This window comes from Sphaerodactylus townsendi, linkage group LG03 (genome assembly GCF_021028975.2).
Source record: "Sphaerodactylus townsendi isolate TG3544 linkage group LG03, MPM_Stown_v2.3, whole genome shotgun sequence".
In the NCBI taxonomy this organism is placed as follows: Eukaryota; Metazoa; Chordata; class Lepidosauria; order Squamata; family Sphaerodactylidae; genus Sphaerodactylus; species Sphaerodactylus townsendi.
The window spans coordinates 163,165,188-163,178,227 of record NC_059427.1 but is presented as its reverse complement, the minus strand read 5'-3'; the positions used below and the strand labels follow the sequence as shown (position 1 = coordinate 163,178,227).

The following is a 13,040-nucleotide window of genomic DNA, read 5'->3' as shown; positions in this document are numbered from 1 at the left end:
GGTCTAGGTTTATCTTTCCCCCCTAGGTAAGGTCCTGATGTCCCTCTAGCATTATGAGTCCTCCAAATCTATGATACCTGCTCGGAGAAGGGGAGGAAAAAAGGAGGGGGGAAGAAGGAAGGAGTCATTTCCTCACATCCTGTATTCCACCTCACTTGCTGCCTTACAGAGTTGGGCCACAGTTTACAGAAAGACCATGCATGCGAACTGCTTCTTTCGTAAGTCCTGTTTAAATAGGAAGTACGTATGATTATATTCTCCGAGCTTATGCACCAGATCATAGCGCCTTAACTGTGGATCAGTTCTTCTGGAATACAGTGTTACTCTGTAGCCTCAGGAGCAGCAGTGGCGTAGTGGCTAAGAGCAGGTGCACTCTTATCTGGAGGAACTGGGTTTGATTCCCAGCTCTGCCGCTTGAGCTATGGAGGCTTATCTGGGGAATTCAGATTAGCCTATGCACTCCCACACACGCCAGCTGGGTGACCTTGGGCTAGTCACAGTTCTTCTGAGCTCTCTCAGCCCCACCTACCTCACAGGGAGTTTGTTGTGAGGGGGGAAGGGCAAGGAGATTGTAAGCCCCTTTGAGTCTCCTACAGGAGAGAAAGGGGGAATATAAATCCAAACTCCTCCTCCTCCTCCTCCTCCTCCTCCTCCTCTTCTTCTTCTTCTTCTTCTTCTTCTTCTTCTTCTTCTTCATGCCACATTAGAAAGAAACTGGGTTTGCAAGAGGAAACGGCCTACTTTGCACTGTGTGTAATGTGAAAATTAGGGGTTCTGGATGCACCGCCTTGCTGGACTGGGAGTGCATTTGGGGGAGGTTATGGTCAAATGTGTTCTGCTCAGAACAGCCTTGTGCTGTCCCCCCGATGACTGTTCCAACTTTACCACCCAAACAGACTATCTGGGAACCCCCCCTTTTACGACGACACAGACGACGAAAACAGCGACAGCCACAACCGCCGTATATTCCGCAAAATTCTGGCCGGGGAATATGACTTTGATTCCCCATACTGGGATGACATCTCTCTTGCTGGTAAGTGAAAACACTCGGCACAACCTCCAGTACACCTTGAGTCAACAGTCTCACCCCTAGGTAGGAGCCTCCTCCGCTGTAGAGCTAGAGTCAGATCAGCCTCTGCTGCTACGAAGCTAAAACATGGTCAACGCACACCACTGAATGAGGCGATAGAATAATTCTTCAAGGCTACACGTGGAATATGCCCTTACGAATTATTCCACATGGGAGAGAATAAAACCTGCTCTCTAGAAATGAACAGATCGAAGAAATAGTCTGACATGGGCTGCTTCACATAAGGAGCACATAAGTGGGTCCACATGGGATGATTTCCCAGTTTTCCCTCTTCATTTCATTCACCACACTCCCGCCTCTCTGCCTCCAGCTCTCTAAAGGAGCAGCAGTGGCGTAGTGGTTAAGAGCAGGTGCATTCTAATCTGGAGGAACCAGGTTTGATTCCCCGCTCTGCCGCTTCAGCTGTGGAGGCTTATCTGGGGAATTCTGATTAGCCTGTGCACTCCCACACACGCCAGCTGGGTGACCTGGGGCTAGTCACACCTTCTTGGAGCTCTCTCAGCCCCACCCACCTCACAGGGTGTTTGTTGTGAGGGGGGAAGGGCAAGAAGATTTTAAGTCTCCTACAGGAGAGAAAGGGGGGATATAAATCCAAACTCCTCTTCTTCTTTTTCTTCTAAAGGGCTGTCATTTTTTATTAAAAAAATCAATACTACCCTTCATTTATGGGCAAAAATTCCTCAAAGTGGAAACAAAAGGTAAGGAAGGAGAAAGGATACCAGATTGGGACAGAAGTCTACAAATCCCTAACCACATATTGGTTAACCCCCTCTTGACTCCAGTGTTTGTGAAAAGACTAGAACAGTGATGGTGAACCTTTTTGAGACCCAAGTGCCCAAATTGCAACCTAAAACCCACTTATTTATCTCAAAGTGCCAACACGGCAATTTAACCTGAATACTGAGGTTTTCGTTTAGAAAAAACGGTTGGCTCCGAGGCGTGCATTACTCAGGAGTAAGCTTGGTGGTAGTCGGTGGCGACGGTGGCTTTGCTTTGAAGCAATCGTGCAACTCTTCCAATGGGTGAATCATGACCCTAGGAGGGTTTACTCAGAAGCAAGCCCCATTGCCAGCAGCTGAGCTTACTCCCAGGTAAAGGATCGCGCTTTAGTTCTTCCCATGAAAATCAGTGGGGTTTAACAGCGTTTAGCAGGGTTACCTGCACTGTTACCCCAAAACTAGGTCTTAGGTTTAATGCTTCTAATCAAGCCCAGCGGCCCAGGCCAGCCTAGATGTGTGTGTGGGGGGGGGGCACTCTGTTTGTGCGTGCCCACATAGAGGGCTCTGAGTGCCACCTCTGGCACCGTGCCATAGGTTCACCACCACTGGACTAGAATGAAGAAAGTCTAGGAAACATTGGAGCAAAGGAAGGGAAGTGGCAGAAGGTGGTGGAGAGGCACTGTGGCTCAGTGGCAGAGCATCTGCCCCTTTTGCAGAAGGCCCCAGGTTCAAGCCCTGGCATCTCCATTTAAAAGGATAAGGGACAGGGGATGTGAAAGAATTCAGTGTGAGATCCTGGAGAATTTCTGCTGGTCTGAATAAACCACACTGACTTTGATGGACGAGTGTTCTGATTCAATATCAGGCAGTTTCAACTGTTCATATCACACAGGAAAGAGAACAGGAGGAGTAGGAAGATGTACACATTTCATGAAAACCCTGCTGCCACTTGAAAGCCACAGCAGAGCAAATGCTCTATGGCAGGGGTCTGCAACCTGTGGCTCTCCAGATGTTCATGGACTACAATCCCCATCAGTCCCTGCCAGCATGGCCAATTGGGGAGGATGGGAATTGTAGTCCATGAACATCTGGAGAGCCGCAGGTTGCAGACCCCTGCTCTACGGGGAAGGAGAGCTTCACCTGTTCCCTGCTGTGCTGATTTTTTACGTCAACAGAGTGGGATTTTCCTACTTTTAACGTAGTGGAGATTTTTCAGAACTGGTCCCCCATTTGCAGTCTGAAGTGCTACGCCAATTTGACCACCTCATTCCCACTTCATTCTACTGCAGGGGTTCCCAATGTGCACCATGGCACCTACCAGCCCCACCAGCCATGAGCACCATAGCATCACCCACCAGCCCCTAGTCTGGCACTTGCATTTTTAGAAAATGGGCAGGACCAGATGGGGCTTTTTTGCCAAGGAAGGCTTTTGATTGGCCACTGGAAATCTGGCAGTGCAGGTTTTTAAAAACATCGCTTTGCCAGCAGCTGCCGAAACAGCACAAGGACCTTCACTGTGTGCCTAAAGGTAAGCTGCGGCAGCCATTTTTGTGGCTGGCTTCACCTCCTACAATTGCCATTTTGGGGCAGCCAAGCTGTGCCAGAATTCCAAAGGTGCCCACAGGCTCAAGGAGGTTGAGCATCCCTGTTCTGTTGTGCATATATCCCAGTCTAAAGTTTGAGTGGGAAAGGGGTCATTCATTTCCCCCTAAACATTTCTGCCATCTTTCTTCCTGGCAGCCAAAAAACTGGTGTCTCGGCTCATGGAAGTTGACCAGGACCAGCGAATCACAGCCCAGGAGGCATTGGGGCACATTTGGTGAGTAGGGGGGTTCTAAGATGAGACAAATGTACCACTTGCAGGGCCCCCTGTGACATAATATCAGATATGCATAAAACAAATACCAATAATCGCATTGGGAAACTGGACCCTACTTGGCAGCATCCATTCTCAGCTTGTCTCCCCACTTCCTGTCAATATCAGATGCCCGTTCCTCTTTCTGCAGCCAATGTGGTATTAATATAGCAATTATCCAGCTATGGTCCAGGGGCCCTCAGAGTCCGCCAGGTTATTCCATGAATTCTTTGGGCTCCCTGCCCATCTCCCTGCCCATCCGGCTAATGTGGAAACTATCAGCAGAGTTTAAAGCGAAGTCACTCTGGTAAGATGAGAAGTCTATCGTCTTCTTGCACTCACTGCAACCTTCTATCACACTTGGAAAAGAATACTCTCCACGCAAGATGCTCTTTCCATAGGAAGGTTTTACTTTTGCAGTTGCAAGGTTACACAAGTCTATTCTATACAAGACTATAAGACTATACAGAACTCTTCAGCTATAACAAAGTTGAACACACACAGAACTTAACTCAGACTTTATCTCTATCTCAACTTAGCATAGCATATACAATGCATACATCCAACTGGATACTTTTCCACCGCCCTGGCAACAGCCTCTCATTGGTCTAGAGTTACAGTTGAACCAACCAATCATGTTAAAGGTTAACTGCTCCTTCGCCCCTAGACTGACTGTCTCCGGGCCTCTGGGGTTGGCAAACTTCTGCTAACTTAGAAGATGACCTTTTTGTGAACTTTTACTCTCTTTTTTTATATATCATGGCAGAAACTTGTTAATATATTCCTGTCTAGGTTCATGTCATTCTCACTCCTCCCAAGCACAGGCTCAAACCCCAATTCTGTTTTTCCTCTCTCCTGGCAGGATATCTGGCAACATTGCCTCTGAAAAGAACCTCAAGGAAGGAGTCTGTGCACAGATTGAAAAGAACTTCGCCAAGGCCAAGTGGAGGGTGAGTCCTGTGGGGGCGGGAGGAGACGCATCACTGCAGAGAAACTGGTGAGAAGAATATTATGCCCCAGGACAGCAGTTTTCAAAGGAGCACTTTCCCCATTGAAAAAAACCCTGTGTGTCTGCCACAGAGACATTGGCCCTTTCCGCACGGGCCATATACGGCACCCTGGGGACGGCAAAAACGCCGTTCCCAGGGAGCCGTTCGCACAGGGGGCGCAGCTGCTTCGTAAACCTCGAATGGCAGAAGCTCGAAGGCGCCCTCCCCCCCTTTTGCCCTCCACCTACCGTGTCTGTGGCCGTCCAGCATGTCGCCGAGGCCTGGGGACACGCCCCCCTGCCCTGCGACGCCGGAGCACTCGTACAGGGCGGGGGGGCGTGTCCCCAGGCCTCGCCGAAGTGCCGGACGGCCACAGACACAGCAGGTCGGCCAGGCAATGGCGCTCCGTGGCGCCGTCTTCCCGGCTGTTTCTGGGACCGTGCGGAAACGGCCATTGTTTCATAGGACTATGTGGATCAAGGCATATTTTAAGGCTGCTTGCTAATTGCACGTGGAAGGGTGACATAGGCAGCTATACTTCACTGATGCTCCGTATGATACTTCATTAAAAAACAAACAAACCCACACCCCTGTGTGCAGCAAGTGAAAACTAATAAGGTACTTCTCAGGGAAACTCATGTGCCAATAATGAATTTCTCAGTGAAGGAACTCAAATCTGTTTTTGTGGAACTTCAAGGTTGTGTGCTGTTCTAGCACCCATTCCCAGCAGAACTGTAGGAAGAGGAAACTGCGCCTGGGGATGTGCGTGCCCTGCGCCCCTGCCATGTTCCAGAACACCCTCAGAATGTCCCCACCCTCGCCAGGGGCAAGACTTACCCGTTGCCTCCCGGGCGCTATGCCACTGATTCCCAGCATTTACAAATCCTGCCAAGAGTCAGCGTGGTGTAGTGGTTAAGAGCGGTGGACTCTAATCAGGCGCACTGGGTTTGTTTCCCCACTCCTACACATGAAGCCTGCTGGTGACCTTGCACCAGTCACAGTTCTCTCTGAACTCTCTCAGCCCCACCTACCTCACAAGGGGTCTGTTGTGGGGAGAGGAAGGGAAGGCAGCTTTAAGACTCCTTATGACTGAGAAAAGCGGGGTGTAATTCCAAACTCTTCTTAAATTGGGGTATTGTGTGGTTTCCGGGCTATCTGGTCGTGTTCTAGTAGCATTTTCTCCTGATGTTTTGCCTGCATCTGTGGCTGGCATCTTCAGAGGATCTGATGGTAGTGAAGCAAGTGGAGTATATATACCTGTGGAATGTCCAGGGTGGGACATCTTCATGGTTACCCACATGCTAAAATGGATTGATCCCACTCAACACATGCAAATCAAGCTTGCCAAATGCACCCTTTGTACTTTTTAAACAGGCAAATGGTTCTTTCTCCCACCCTGGATATTCCACAGGTACTCCAGTTACTTTACTACCAACAGATCCTCTGAAGATGCCAGCCACAGATTCAGGCAAAATGTCAGGAGAAAATGCTACTAGATAGAACATGGCCGTACAGCCCGGAAACCACACAGCATCCCAGTGATTCCGGCCAGGAAAGCCTTCGACAATACATTGAACATCTTCTTAAATTCCTAGTTGGGTAGCAGAGGCAAACCCACCAGCTGCCATTACTAAGAACTATGAACTAATTGGTTCATCAAGTGCTATTGCACAACAGCTGCAACCAGTGGCGTATCTGCCTCGGGCGCCACTCTTCTGGTCACATGGGGGGGCGCAAAATCGGCCCCCCATGTGACCAGGAAGTCCTGCTGTCTCATTGTTTTCACATGCCTCGACCCCATCTGAGGCATGCAAAAAACGACGAGCACCCTCAACCCCACCCTGGACTCCCCCCTCTCTTCAGAAGAGACTGCAGGGTGCCAGCTAGGAACCCAGCCAGCAGGGGGAGTCTGGGGGGGAGGTGGGCACCCTAGACCTTGCCCATGTCCATCGTGACATGGGCAGGGTTGAGGGCAGTGGGGGTGGAGCCTGGGGGCATCAGGGGTGGAGCTAGGGTGGGGGGGCAGAGCCTGGGGGCATCCTAGAGACAATTTGTCTCTGGGCGTCATTTGCCCCTGGTACGCTTCTGGCTGCAACTCAACAGCTAACATTGTGATAACTCGTACAATGCCCTCCAAAACATTCCAAGTGGCCAGTTGTCTTCTCCTGGTGACAAGAGTACAGTCGGGGACTTTGCAGGCTGGCAAGGAGATGGCTCGTTGTATCTGGCTTTGTTCCTGCTGCGTTACAGATACTGGAGTCCAGCACTCACAAGGAAAAACCTGAGCTTCTTGGGGATAGTTCTCTCCCGTTCTTGCAAGCGCTCTAAAAACCCATCAGCTGAATGGCCAATTTTAAAGGGAAATGCCCCAATTATTTTTAATGAGATGTCTAAAAGGTCCTTTACATCAAAGCGGTAACAGAAAAAGATATCTGCCTGGGACAATATATTCTGTATGTGGGAACAGGCAAGGCCAAGTTTTGCATTCCTCCCCTTGGTATTCCCCTCCATCATCTATTTTGTATATTGCTTCCAGCAAGTCAGCGTCTCTTAGATGAGTTCAAGTCAGCTTCTCTTAGATGAGTTCACTTAATTATACATGTTCATTCCCCTCTTCCCCAGACAACTTATACAAGGCAGCTGTGAAAAAGGCAAACTCTATGCTGGGGATAATTAGGAAAGGAATTGAGAATAAAACTGCAAAGATTGTCATGCCCTTATATAAAGCAGTGGTGCGACCGCACTTGGAGTACTGGGTTCAGTTCTGGTCGCCACATCTCCAAAAGGATATCGAAGAGATAGAAAAAGTGCAGAGAAGGGCAACGAGGATGATTGAGGGACTGGAGCACCTTCCTTATGAGGAGAGGCTGCAGAGTTTGGGACTCTTTAGTTTGGAGAGGAGATGGCTGAGGGGGGATATGATTGAAGTCTATAAAATTATGCATGGGGTGGAAAATGTTGAGAGAGAGAAATTTTTCTCTCTTTCTCACAATACTAGGCAACCTAGGGGGGCATTCATTGAAAAATGCTGGGGAAGAATTAGAGACTCAATAAAAGGAAACACTTCTTCACGCATATGTCGTGATTTGGTGTTTGGAATATGCTGCCACAGGAGGTGGTGATGGCCACTAACCTGGATAGCTTTAAAAGGGGCTTGGACAGATTTATGGAGGAGAAGTCAATTTATGGCTACCAATCTTGATCCTCTTTGATCTGAGATTGCAAATGCCTTAACAGTCCAGGTGCTTGGGAGCAACAGCTGCAGAAGGCCATTGCTTTCACATCCTGCATGTGAGCTCCCAAAGGCACCTGGTGGGCCAGTGCGAGTAGCAGAGAGCTGGACTAGATGGACTCTGGTCTGATTCAGCTGGCTTGTTCTTATGTTCTTAAGGAAGAGAGTGCCATAGAGGCAGCAAAACCACCAGATAAACTTAACTCTTCATGGTCCTATCGCAAGTGCAGAGGAAATGCCTTAAACTGTAACTTCTGAGCCTTTCTCTCTTTGGCCAACTTCCTACTGAATGGAGGGGTTCACCTGACCCTGAATGGTTGTGGGGTGTACAGGTTGCACTTTGAGCCCACTGTGAAGCACCGGGGTTTGCACAGGAAAAAGTGCATGTATATATTTAAACGTGAATGTGTTCACCATACACATATATTTCCACCTCACCAGCTTGCCACTGTTTAAGAAAAAATGAATATGTTAAGAACACAAATTCTTATCGATAGCTAAGAGCCATGAGGGGTATCTACTTTCTCTAGTATCAGAGAGAGTATGGCTCCTTATATCAGTTGCTGGGGAACCCAGGTGAGAGAAGAAGAAGAGTTTGGATTTATATCCCCCCTTTCTCTCCTGCAGGAGACTCAAAGGGGCTGACAATCTCCTTGCCCTTCCCCCCCTCACAACAAACACCCTGTGAGGTAGGTGGGGCTGAGAGAGCTCCGAGAAGCTGTGACTTGCCCAAGGTCACCCAGCTGGCGTGTGTGGGAGTGCACAGGCTAATCTGAATTCCCCAGATAAGCCTCCACAGCTCAGGCGGCAGAGCGGGGAATCAAACCCGGTTCCTCCAGGTTAGATACACAAGCTCTTAACCTCCTACGCCAGTGATGGTGAACCTTTTCGAGACCAAGTGCCCAAACTGCAACCAAAAACCCACTTATTTATCACAAAGTGCCAACACGGCAATTTAACCTGAATACTGAGGTTTTAGTTTAGAAAAAACGGTTGGCTCCAAGGCACGCATTACTTGGGAGTAAGCTTGGTGATAGTCAGTGGCTTTGCTTTGAAGCAATCATGCAATGCTTGAATGGGTGAATCACGACCCTAGGAGGGTTTAGAAGCAAGCCCCATTGCCAGCAACTGAGCTTACTCCCAGGTAAAGGATTGTGCTTTACTTCTTTCCATGAAAATCAGTGGGGTTTAACAGCACTTTACAGGGTTGCCTACATGTTGTGCCCAACGGCTCAGGCCAGCCTAGATGTGTGTGGGGGGGGGAGATTTTCAGGGGCCCCCCCACATGATGAACTATGTGCACGCGTGCCCACAGAGAGGGCTCTGAGTGCCACCTCTGGCACCCGTGCCATAGGTTCGCCACCACTGTCCTACGCCACTGCTGCTCCGTTGCTGTTGCAGTCATCCTGGTTGTGGGTTTCCTAAAGGAAGCTGCTGCAAGCAGCATGTTAGACTAGATGGGCCTTTGGCCTGATCCAGGGCGGCTCTACTTACACTCTTATGTTAACACACTTGTGGGACAGTGTTGGGGGTGGGCAACCCAGGGAAACACATGTTCTGCAGGCACAGACGATCCTGGAATGTGCAGGCAACATTTTGGCCATTTTCCCCCTGAGCTTTGGAAATCTTTAAATCACTTGCGTCAAGCTATGAGCATTAAAACTAATTATTTAACACGTTACATCTTGCCATAAATGCCAGGGCTTCTTCCTGATAAAGCTAAACCTATACAGTGTACTCTGCTTGCAGGAGCCATCTGAAAATGGAACATATTCAATTTTAAAAAGTTTGATAATCGAATACGCTTCACTGAAAAGATTGTTTGATGAAGAGGCACATATCCCATAAAGGAATGCTTTTTCATCACACAAAAGAATGTTTCTTTGAAACGGCTGCACGTAACAGAATATGTGATTAATGAAAACCGAGTCTGGTTACTTTAGCTCGACTGCAACTCCCCTGTATATGATCTTGAGGACTTTCTGGGCCAGAGGTTTTACCTACTAGCCAGAGAGCAGAGACCTGCAGCTCATTTCAAAAACGTATTGGTTTAAAAATAGCCCATCTTCTTTCCCCCCTTACAGGCAACTTGCAAACATTAGGTTGCCTCTTGGCTTATAGCAGTGCAAACTGCAAATGTCCCTCCCCTCTCTTTGCATGCCACCCCTTCCCCTCTCTACCCTCCCCCTCCCTCCGCTAGGGTGGGTGGGCCATGTCCAGATGCCAGGCCCTCTCCCCTTCCCTCCCTATCCTTGCATGCCACCCCTCCCTCCCTCCCCTCCCTTGCATGCCACTCCTCCCACCCCTTCTCTTGCATGCCACCTCTCCTCCCTCCCCTCCCTCACTTCCCTTCCCTTGAATGCCACCTCTCCTCCCTCCCTCCCTCCCCTTGAATGCCACCTCTCCTCCCTCCCTCCCCTCCCTCACTTCCTTTCCTTGAATGCCACCTCTCCTCCCTCCCTCCCCTCCCTCACTTCCCTTCCTTGAATGCCACCTCTCCTCCCTCCCTCCCTCCCCTCCCTCACTTCCCTTCCTTGAATGCCACCTCTCCTCCCTCCCTCCCCTCCCTTGAATGCCACCCCTCCCCCTCCCCTCCGCCTCCCTCTGCTAGGGTGGGTGGGCCATGTCCAGATGCCAGGCCCCCTCCCCTCCCCTGCATGTCACCCCTCACTGCCTCCCCTCCCCTTGCATGCAACCTAATGTAGCCCTTTCAATTGGCCCAAGTGCCCAGAAACAAGGGAGATGGCTCCGTGGCACAAGATCATAGAGCAGCTTGAAGGCATGGGCCCCAGTTCTTGATGGTTGTCCATCTCTTTGCAGAAAGCCATCCGGGTGACCACTTTCATGCAACGTCTCCGGGCTGCAGATGTTGGCAGCAGGCTCCCTGTCACTCCTCCGCCCACCATCGGCGTTGCCCACGAGGTGACCATTGAGGCTCCTCGACCTGCAGAACATCTGGAGGCCCCGTGCCCGCTAGAAGATCTCAAGAACAAGACAGAAGGAGCTACAGAGAAGAGGGAATAACCGCTCCAGCTTTCCCCACCCTGTGTTCCAGGGCACTCTTTGCTAAACCCACACACACAAACCTCCCTCCTGGAGCAGGAGGGGGCTCCGTAGCACAGCACCACTGAGACAAAGAAATTGGGGGCAGGGATGTCCCCGAGCAGTGTTATCTCTTCCCCCAAACCCTGTTTTTTGGTCTGGTGTTGAAGCGCTTTGGTTAGGATGGCCCAGCAACCAGCAGGAAGGCCTGATCGACCACACAGTGATAATGTATCGTATACGGGACTTAACAACTGGAGACGTGGCGGGGCTGGTGGCGGTGAATGGCTTCCCAAAGAAGGCCTCTGGCTCCTTCACCAGAACGCGGGACCCCTTCCTAGCCTTTTCTTAGTAGCCAGAGCAAGCTGCACACCTTGCCAAAAAGTAGCCCTCCCCCAAAGTAGACAAAACACGCCTCCCTGAGTGACAGCTAGTCAGGCCAAGTAGGGACATACCTGGAGATTTAGAGGCGGAGCCTAAGGTGGGCAGAGCTTGGGAAGGGAACCCAGCAAGCAGGTACCGTAGAGTCCACTCTTCACACCTGCCCTTCTCTCCAGGGGGACGGATCTCTGTGACCAGGAGATCGGTTGTAATTCCCGTCTCCACTGGGAGGTTGGCAACCCTAGGGATCATTAGTGGTGCCGACTGAACTGAGAAATTCCTGGAGGTTTTGGAGCTTAAGGAGGGGAAGAACCGTAGCCAGGTAGAATGCCAGAATCCACTCTCGTCAGCAGCCATTTTCTCCAGAAGGATGGATCTCTGTGACTTGAAGCTCAGTTCTAACTCCAGGTGGACTCCAGCGTCGTCCTGCAGGCTGGCCACCCTAGCCAACAACCTCCTCTCCAGCTCACCTGACCGATAGCCCTGGCCACCTCCGTCTCTCCTTCTCTTTCAGGCTCGAGCTATGGGACGAGCCTGAAAGAGAGAGCGGGGAGATGCTTCAACTCCTCTCGGTGTTGCCAGCAGGCGTTCTTAGACCCACGCAAACCTTTAGGGGAGAAGGGAAGGGAAGGAAGCAGTTCCGAGGCAGCGAAGCAAGAGTCAGACCCTTTCCGAGGAAACGGGATCCACTTAGAACTTTTCCCTCTCCCCACCCGCATTTTATTTCGTTCCAACGGCAGGGGCCATTTGGCAAGCGCGTCCTGGATTTCACCGCCTTGCCGGTTTGGTTCTCAACCCCAGCTGGACTGCGGCGGGAGGGACGGGCCAAGAGGGATGCATGTCCAAGCCAGCTGCATGTTTTATTGAAGATGCTATTTTAATACAGAAATATCCCGGCTGCCCCTTTCCCTGGTGCTGTCTGCCCTTTTCCCCGGGGCAGCTCTGGGAAATAAAATAAACAGTCTTTCTCTGGGGACTGCCGATCTTGGTGTATGTGTGTCGGTGGTGTTCTTATTCTGATACTTTGCACAGGGGCTGTGAAAGAAAGGCTGCAGCGTTTGGGACTTTAGTTTGGAGAGGAGACGGCTGAGGGGGGATATGATTGAAGTCTATAGAATGGTCTGATCCAGCTGGCTTGTTCTTATGTTCTTAAAGAAGATATGGGGGAGAAACCATATTTGAATGTCTTCCCACCACCACATCTCCCAGTGGGGTATAGTGGTGGGATTGTCAGGCTAGAATCCAGGAGACCCAGAATTGAATCCCACCGTTTGTAAGGGTCTATTACTCCAGTCAATAATTGAGACTCAAGAAGGTTTCAAGCAGTGGCATACCTAGGCAAACTGGAGCCCTGGGCAAAACCTGAGTTTGATGCCCCGCCCCCATGGGTGACCACCCAACCCCCACCACAACCAAACAATGATATTTTTCCCCACCAGGTCATTTCTAAATCACCCTCACATGAGACAATAAAAGAAAGAAAACAAGCATTGGCAGGAAGGGGGTGGATTTAAAAGGAGAATCTGGGGAAATTTAGGGGGTGCTTGCTGTCAGGGGTGCAATTATTAAGCTAGCAGCACCAAAATTTCAGAGTATCTTCGTGAGACCCTACTGATGATACCACCCAGGTTTGGTGAAGTTTGGTTTAGGGGGTCCAAAGTTATGGACCCTCAAAGGTGTCGCCCCCATCTCCTATTAGCTCCCTTTGGAAACAATGGGGGATGAGGGCACT

General features: G+C 50.3%; 1 protein-coding gene and 1 non-coding gene across 3 annotated transcripts in view; both read left to right on the top strand.

The window, feature by feature from the left end:
- The window catches only part of LOC125429727 (caM kinase-like vesicle-associated protein), a 65,947-nt gene extending 53,658 nt beyond the window's left edge, over window positions 1-12,289 (top strand). For both annotated transcript variants that reach the window (XM_048491099.1, XM_048491098.1), the window contains exons 8-11: window positions 897-1,033; window positions 3,550-3,628; window positions 4,527-4,614; window positions 10,706-12,289. In XM_048491099.1, coding sequence (XP_048347056.1) covers window positions 897-1,033; window positions 3,550-3,628; window positions 4,527-4,614; window positions 10,706-10,909 — 508 coding nt within the window. In that variant the 3' untranslated portion in view covers window positions 10,910-12,289. The remainder of the gene's footprint in view (window positions 1-896; window positions 1,034-3,549; window positions 3,629-4,526; window positions 4,615-10,705) is intronic.
- On the top strand, window positions 2,480-2,556 carry TRNAK-CUU. The gene has a single exon. It is a non-coding gene; the product is annotated as a tRNA-Lys (tRNA).
- Window positions 12,290-13,040: the final 751 nt, after the last annotated feature.